The 8,755-nt window shown below is 50.7% G+C and overlaps 1 protein-coding gene across 3 annotated transcripts in view; it reads left to right on the top strand.

Moving 5' to 3' along the window:
• The first annotated feature begins 4,331 nt into the window (after positions 1–4,331).
• Positions 4,332–8,755, top strand: part of cadm1b (cell adhesion molecule 1b) — a 164,287-nt gene continuing 159,863 nt past the window's right edge. For all 3 annotated transcript variants that reach the window (XR_015107438.1, XM_086164155.1, XM_086164153.1), the window contains exon 1: positions 4,332–4,467. Coding sequence is in view for 2 of the 3 variants with exons in the window: in XM_086164155.1 (XP_086020281.1) it covers positions 4,392–4,467 (76 nt within the window). In the remaining variant the exon portion in view is untranslated. The remainder of the gene's footprint in view (positions 4,468–8,755) is intronic.

Genomic DNA, 8,755 nt, shown 5'->3' with positions numbered 1-8,755 from the left:
AATAGATTGTGCAATTAGCAGCCTTTGTGCTGTTTTGACACAATGAAACGGGGGAAATGAGATTCGTCGTCGTCGGCGTGCGCGGCTCCCGCGTAGCCGCGCCGTTTTTCCGGGAGATATTTCAAATGTTTGCGTGTTTCAGGTGACAATAAGCGGAGACTAAACGGGAGAAGCCGGTTTATCGGTCGACGTGCGGTAATTAGTCCGCTTCTTCGTACGCGGGTCGTACGAAGCAACGGCTGCGAACGCCGCCCGCGACGTTCCACCCCCGGGGATAGGGGGCGCTATCGCTGCAGACGGACCGACAGCTGGAGCGGCGCCTTGAACGAAATCACAAAACACCTCTGCGATTTCCCACATTCGCGACGGTCGGGGAGGTTCTTCTCGCAAACAAGGAGAGGAAGCTAGTTTCCGGGTGAACACGTTCTGCAGGCCTTGCCATTATCGCTATTAGAAGACGTGACCGATTGGGTATTAATAAATGCACATATTTAGCAGCTTTAATTACGAATAAACCCGGCACGTCGACGGCAGACGGATATTTTTACCCCGTCTCTCTGCATGCAGGAGTCTGAGCAGGATAATGGCGGCGTGTCCTGAGGTGGACCTCACAACAACAACAACAACAACAACAACAACAACAACAACACAACGCAACCAGGAATCTGTATTCTGGGACGCCCATCATTACTCTTGAACGTCCGGACTCATTGCGGACGATTCTGACCCACACGTCCGTTCTCCCTTTCAATGCAGTATTCCATGTAGTACTCCTTGTACTTTACATCGTATTTCTCCTTGTAGTCATCGTCATAGTACTCGCCAAAGTTGCATTCAGTGTAGTTTTCATCCTAGTATTCACGGCGGTATTCGGCATTATTTTCATTGTAGCATTCATTGTAGCATTCACTGTAGTAGTCGTCATAGTATTCATTGCAGTATTCATCGCAGTATTCAGTGGAGTTTCCAAAGTAGTATTTATTGTAGTTTTCAATGCATTGTAGTAGTTGCAGTTTCCAATGCAGTAGTTACTTTAGTTTTCTATGTAGCGTTCACGGTAGTTGTCATCTTAGTATTCGTCGTAGTTTTCATTACAGTATTCACTGATGTTTCCATTGTATTACTCCCTGCAGTATTCACTGTAGTTTCCATTGTAGTATTTTTTGAAGTGTCCCAAAGTAGTTTTCATTGTAATAATCCTTGTAGTTTTCTAGTTTTTAGTACTAGTTTTTAGTACTTTTTGTAGTTTTCATAGTAGTAGTCACTGTATCCCTCGCTATAACGCGGTTTACTTTTCACGGTTTCGCTACTTCACGGATTTGCATCATGCATTGTGTTCTGCATTCTGATTGGCTAAAAAAGTCACCCCGCTTCTTCTCTACCTGTGCGTCAATAACGTTGCAGTTTAATATGTACACGTACGTAAAACAGCTTGCCAAATTTACATGACGTACGTGCAAATTCTCTTGCGATTTCGAGTTTCTCTAAAACCCATAATGTTGACAAAACGCTCTGGAGCGACAAAAGGGCCCAAAAGGCAGCGGAAGATGCTATCTATGGCAGATAAAGGTAAACTTCTGGACATGCTAAGGGAAGCTAAAAGCTATGTGGCTGGAGGTCGGCATTACGGAATGAATGAATCTTCCGTTCGTTCCATAAAGAAGGAAGAAAATAACATAAGGACGACAGCAGCGATAAGTTTTAATAAGGATGCAAAAAGGGTTGCAACTGTCCGCAATTTTTTTCATAATCATTTTTAATTGTCTCCCGTTTAATCCAATTACTCGGGTTGCGGTGGGCGGAGCTAATCTCTGCAATTTGAAGCCTTCTGTTCACGTTGATGATTAAAATTATCATTTGACAGTTCAGTACAGAAGTTATTTGTTGAAAAAAAAGTTTCTAAAGTCCAGTACTTTTATTTGTGAAACAAATGATTGAGCCTGTAAAATGGTTTGTTCTTTCTTTTCAATGTATAATAGAGTATTTAACTGTATAATAATTGTAAAAATAAAAAATAAAGGTTTCTACTTCACGGATTTTGCCTATCACGGGTTCTTTTTGGAACGTAACCCCCGTGAAAAACAAAGGTTTACTGTATTCACTTTAGTTTTTATTGCACTTTTCATACATACATCATAGTTTTACTTTCAGTATTCACAGCAGTTTTCATCAAAGTGTTTATTGTAGTTTTCATTGACGCATTCATGCTCATATTTATTGTAGTTTACATTGCAGTTTACATTGTAGTACAGGTCATGGTATTCACTTCAGTATTCTCTGTAGTACTCGGTGTAGTAGTACTCAGTGTAGTAGTACTCAGTGCTGAGTCTCTGGTACGAAAGGGGAAACGTCTTCAAAAATCAAGTCCAGTTACTTTGAGAAGAAGATTTTGACAAGGATGTCCAGCAGCTTCGGGCGATCAACGGCAGAGAGGGAAAGGTATCGACAGATGCCAGAAGAGTGATGGGAAGATGGAAAGAGCTCTTCGAATGAGCTGATGAATGAGGAAAATGAAAGAGACGGAAGGATAGAAGACGTGATGATTGTGTAGAGATCGGTAAAGGTGGAGTGAGGAGGGCATTGGAGAGGATGGAGAGAAGAAAAGCAGTTGGTCCTGATGATCTACCTGTGGAGGTGTGGAAGTGTCTAGGAGAGGCAGCGGTACAATATCTGGGTAAATGATTGGACAGGATCTTAGAGAGTGAGAAGATGCCTGCAGAATGGAGACAAAGTGTGTATGAGAGATGTGTAGAATTGTGGAAACTATAGACGGACAAAGTTGATGAGGCGAACAAAGAAGTTATGGGGAAACTAGAGTGGAAACAAGACAGCAGAAGGCAGCATTTGTGAGAAGCAGTATGGCTTTGTGTCTAGACAGAGTACTGCAGATGCAGTATTTGCTTTGAGAAAGCTGGCAGAGAGGTTCAGAGAAGGTCAGAGAGGTTCAGAGAAGGTCAGAGGGAGCTGCATTGTGCCTTTGTAGACCTAGAGAAAGCCTATGACAGAGTGCACAGAGGAACTCTGGTGCTTTGTGGATGTTAAACTGGTGCAGGACATGTATGCTCGCTGTGACACCGTGTTGAGGTGTGCTGCAGGTGTAACAGAGAGGTTCAAGGTGGAGGTGGGACTCCATCAGGGGTCAGCTCTGAGCTCCTTCTTGTTTGCAGTGGTGATGGACAGGCTGACAGATGAGGTGAGACAGGAATCTCTCAATGGACCATGATGTTTGCAGAGGACTCTGTGATCTGTCGTGACAGCAGGGAAAGGGTGAAGGAAAATCTCGAGAGGTGGAGGTATGACCTGGTAAGAAGACAGATGAAGGTCGGTCACAGCAAGACAGAGATGAAGATGTTGAAGTTCTCTTCGGGAGTGACCGGGACGGATAGGATCAGGAAGGAGTCCATCAGAGGAACAGCACATGTTAGATGTTTTGGAGAGAAGGTCAGAGAAGCCAGACTGAGATGGTTGGGCCATGTAAGGAGGAGGGATAATATATTGGTGGACAGATGCTGGAATTGGAACTGCCAGGCAGGAGGTCTAGGAGACGACCAGCGCTGAAGCCTCCTAATCACACGTCCACCTTGAGGAGCTCTGACGGCTTCTCCGAGGTCAGATCTCGGTTCTCCTTCAACTGACCAAGCCTCCAGTCCAGGTGTCCTCCTGGACAAGGACATGGTCTTTGTAGTCCCATATCAGTGACCTGGTCCTAGTTGAAGGTACGGTACGAACAGGCTCCGCCCCCTTCCTCGCTCCAATTAGGAATCAATAAAGTATCGATCATCCACATTTCTTTCTTTGTATCTACACCTTCAAAGGGGCCTCCTCTGTGATCTCCATTCAGACAGATGGAAACCCTTTTATCTTTAACTTGCTGACCCTGGAGATCAAAAGGTGCCCCCAAAATAAAATGTAATTAGATCATAATTGCAATCAAAAGTCGTCAAGCTGTGGTTTTGATCAGTTTGTTTTTCATTTTGTGCTGCAAAACTGGATGGCGTGAGGGGGGGGGGGGGGGGGGGTCCCGCTGCACCAGGGGGGCTGCCAGGTCCACCGTGGTATGTGTGTGTGTGTGTGTGTGTGTTAGGACGCACACACCGATGCAATGACGGGGTCTCGGGGTGTTTGCGTGGCGGTGGGTCCTCCGGGCGCCGGCGGGATATTGGTTTACAGTAATAATTCATAGCGGCTCCTGGACGGCGTGTCTGCGTAACGCGGGCCAATGTGGGAGCGGACGCCCCGCTTGGACCCTCCCCTCCTGCCCTCCTCCCCTCCCCTCTTCTCCTCCTCCCCCTCTCCTCCCCTCTTCCTCCCCCTTTCCTCCCCTCCCTCCTCTCCATCCCATGGCCGTCTCTAGGTGATTTAGCGCCGCCAGTCTCACGCAGGTGTCCAACATGGCGAACACGGGCAGCGGATCTCTCGCCGTCTCTCTTTCTCTCGTCCTGATTTCCGCGGCGTTTCTTCTCAAAGGTAAGTTTTTCTTGCGTGTGCATGTGCGTGCGTGGCCGTGACGCCGAAGCGCGTCCACGGCGAGGGGGGAAGAGGGAACGGTTGGGGGGGAGGAGGAGGAGGGGGCCGGGGAGTTGCGACGCGTTTTTGCGCGCCGGACGCGCTCCGGGTGTCCGGCCGGAGGAGGGACGGTCCTCCACCTCTCCTGCCCGGCGCAGGCGCCCCCAGCCCGGGCACCAGCGGAGACGCGTCCCGGCGCCTCCCGGAGCTCCGCGATCCGCAGCGCCGGCGCTCTGCCGCAGGAGAGCCGGGGAGGAAAGTGAGCTCGGCGGCGGGAGGAGCCCCGGGGGAGAGGCGGCGGGGGAGCGGGGGTCCGGCGGGCGGCCGGTCGGTTCCCCCCGCGGCAGCTCCTCGGTTCCAGCCCGGAACCGAACCCCCGTCTTCCGCGTTTCAGGCGCGCTTTTCGGCGAAAACACGCATTGCAGCTCCGGTCAGGCCGTGCGTCCCCTCCCCCGCCGGACACCGCGGGTCCGGGTTGTGCGGCGGACACGTCTCCCGTGGGCTTCGGCTGGCACCCACGGAGTTACACGCGTGTTTGGTGTGCGCCGCCCCCCCCCCCCCCCCCCCCCCCCCCGCAGCTTACATCAACAGGTTCTGCTGAGATGGGTTCCTATTAAAGTGGCTTCTCCCATCTGGGTTCAGCCGGTCTGCTTGCTCTGTTGGGTTCCTCACCGCCCTCGGTGACATCTTCTACTGGTGGAAACATCTCCGAGGTGCCGTCGTGAGGAACGACCACTCGGGGTTGCAGGACGTCCAGGTGGGACCTGCACTCGTTGACCTCCCCGTTTCCTCTCGGATTCGTACGGAGCCGATCTCAGGCGTTTGACCTTCTCAGCTGGCCGTACGAGTCCAGCTGGGGCGGCGGTAGAAAAGGCACAGAGACGCCCCCCTGGCCGTCATGGAGCAGGATTCTCCCCGTGGAGCTGCTGAGGCCGGACCCGTCCCGGCTCGGTGCGCCGCGGTCAAACGTTTCGTGTCCCGGCTGCCGGTTCGAACCCCCCTCCTCGGGCCCGAGCCACGGAGAGACGCGTGGATGCGAGGCGGCGAGCCACCCGGGGGACAGGAAGCGTGCGGCCGCTCTGCAGCTTTCGACCGGCGGTTTGCGCTTGACGACGCCGGCGAGCGACGGAGGACGTCGCGCTCGGAACAGATGCCTCTGAAATCTGTCGTCGGGCTTCCGCTCTGCCCTCCGGCGCTGCCGCTCCTGGAGATGGAGGTGCTTTGTTTTGATCTCCCTCCGAGCGTGAGGGAGGATGAAGATCTCCGTGGCGTTAAGTGTTTAAGTCGTGACGAGGTCGACGTTTAGAGGTGAATCCTCAGCCCCGTAACGATCCAATACCACCCGTTAAAAAGGACTCCAGCTGAAGTCAAAGCTCTGCGTTTTGTCACGAGTTCCCCTGCCGTATTAGAAGAACCTACCAAACGCCAAACATGTATTTTTAATCTGCTTTGATGGTTAAAGCAGAGTTTACAAACACGCGACGCAGCAAACGCGACGTCACAATTCAGTTTCAGGGTTTAAATCGGTGCCGACGTGCAGAAAATTCAACCTGCACACCAAATGAGCTGGGAATAAGGACGTCTTATATAACTTTATATATATATTTACATACACACACATTTTCTGTTTTTCGTCTCAGTCAGAGTTGTCTTTCCTCTCTGAGCCGAGTGATTTTAGCTGCAGCTGCAGCTTATTCAGACTATGAACACACACACACACACACACACACACACACACACACACGTCGAGCGGTGTGGCATCCGAGGAAGAAGGTGGTGCAAACATGGCTCCCCGGAAGTAACGATGATAGATTTATTTGTGCGAATGAGAAGTTTCACACATTCGTCCGTTCATTCCCGCTTCTTCGGACTGCGGGAGGAACCCGGAGAACCCTGAGGAACCCCACGCAGAACATGGAGACTCCACCCAGGAAGACCTCCTGTGGGAATCCAACTGGGACCTTCTCGCCGTGAGGTGGAAGCGCGAGCCGCTGCACCACCTGTGGGCTAACAAGTGGGTCGTTGAAGACCTGACAGATGGGCTTTGCCTGGTGCCCGGAGGCAGATGTTCTCCAGAATTAGTGCACGGGAAGAAAAGGCGTCTCGCCAGCAGTCTGATTTCAGACATCGGCGACGAGAGAGACGACCTCGACTTCACCGAGCCTGGTAGATACGACGCTGCGACGCTACCGGCTCTTTTATAGGTGAGGAGCATCGCCGCTCACGGGACCAGGAAGCCGGTCAACTCAAACAAATTCAAACTTCTGTCTCCGAAAAGCGAACAAACCAGACAATATCCACGACCAAAGAGTGGATTTGGAGGTTCTGTTCTCGCCGTTGTTCTCCTTCAGATCCAAACAATGGCCAAATATCTGGAAATGAAACCCGTGAGCGTAATGGCGTCAGAACGGTACCGCATGTCCGTGCAGATGTGCGTCCTCCTTTGCAGCGCCGGGCAAAAACACTTCGCTTAATGGCCCTTTGATATGTAGCCGTGTGTGAAGGATCCCATCGGCTGCACGTTGAGATCACCGCCGCACATCATTTGTAACAATAATATAGTCTTCTATTTAAAGACGTTGAATTTATTGCTCATTAAATTTGCATTAAACGGCTTAATAAGCCCCCCGCTCTGATTGCAAGATAATGCATGCCGCTACTTTGCGCCGTGGCAGCTAATTTCGCCACTTCAAGGGACGCGCTCGCCGATGGAAGGCGCCGGTAGAAGAGGTGACAAAGGAAGTGGATTGTTACATCGACACCTCTGGGCGGCGCTTCTCCGCTCAGATGGCTGCCGCGCGACCGCCGGCGTGCACGGCGAGCGGTTCCCCGAGTTCAAGACGAATAACCGGGATATCGCCGGGTTGTTTGTCCCCTGGTGCGGGAGGCGGAGGCGGGTCGGCGTCGTTTACGCCGAGGGAAGGCGATTACGAAGGTCCGCGTGATGAGAATTTCTTTTTCCGCTCTTTTGTGCGTTTTCAGGCCTGGCAAAGGGGGGGAGGAAGAAGGGGGGGGGTTCGTCTCCTACTGTACCCGGCTGTTTGGTCAAGGTCAGGGAAGCGCTGCATTGGACATCACATCACTTTGAGTCCTGTAATAAATATGAAAAAGAAAAAAAAAAAAAAAAAAAACCTCGGGACTCCGCTTTGGAGAGGGATTTGTGCGGCGGCGTCGAGCTGAATGACAAACCGAGGGCGATCGGAAACGTGTCTGTCGGTGTTGAAATGTAGAAAACAGTCAATTAGGAGAAACAGACGATGACAGGGCCTTTTATGATGGCCGGGACAGAAGCCTCCATTCATAACTCTGCTGTTTTAATGAGGGGGAAAGCTGATGTCTCTGCTTATGAATATGACATTGTTCTCTGTGTTCCCGGGATCTGAGAGCCTCGAGTCTATCTCGGTCTATTGGCCGTGTTGCTTCGGCACAAACAATCAAGTTCACAATGAGGGGGGAAAAAAAAAGGGAAATACAATGTTTTGTCTGGAGAAGGGGCGGGGAGTGCACATTAGTATGGGTGATGGAGCAATTACAAGCTGCCATTAAGGCTGCGTGGCAGTTTTGGTGGACGCCGCCGACCTCCATCGCCCAGACTTCCCCGGGTTTCATGTGAAAATCTTTTACGCGGCTGCGTTTTCCAACCGAAGCTCTGCAACGCCGCTTAACCTCAGTTTACCTTTTGCGATCGCGCGGCGACGACAGACCGTTTCAAATGACGGACGAGAAGTCGGTCGCATTTGCGGTTGGAAAAAAATCCCTTCTAAATAATCGATGCGTGAAAATTATTCCCTCGAAGTATTCAATTATTCTTCAGTTTTCCGTCTTTGACCCAAGGATTGTTTAGCAAACAAATATGATAACCGACAAAAAAAATAATAATAAAGAAAACAATTAAAATAACAACACCAGTAAAGATAATATACCAATATTGGTTGATTTGAAAGGTGCTCAGAGTGGCCTGAATCTAATCTAATCTTCTAATCTATTATTTGAGCGTCTTATTAAAATGATTTTCCCCATTTTTCAACCCGAGAATCCCGCCGTGACACCAGAGGAGCTCCGACGACCGGCGTCGTCAACTCAGAAACGCAAACAGAATCCGTTTGATCGATAGAGATTAAAATCTGTCGTCATCAGAAGCAATGAGTGACGCCGCCGGCGTCCCGGACACGCCCACGTTCACGGGACGAGGGAGGAAACATGCGAGGTGCATTTCTAAAACGGTTTTGTCCTTCAAGCGCCGACGAGA

This window comes from Fistularia commersonii, chromosome 18 (genome assembly GCF_037954325.1).
Source record: "Fistularia commersonii isolate RoL2024-O1a breed Wild chromosome 18, RoL_Fcom_v1.0, whole genome shotgun sequence".
In the NCBI taxonomy this organism is placed as follows: Eukaryota; Metazoa; Chordata; class Actinopteri; order Syngnathiformes; family Fistulariidae; genus Fistularia; species Fistularia commersonii.
The sequence above is the reverse complement of the archived record's forward strand: the minus strand, read 5'-3'. Positions and strand labels throughout refer to the sequence as shown.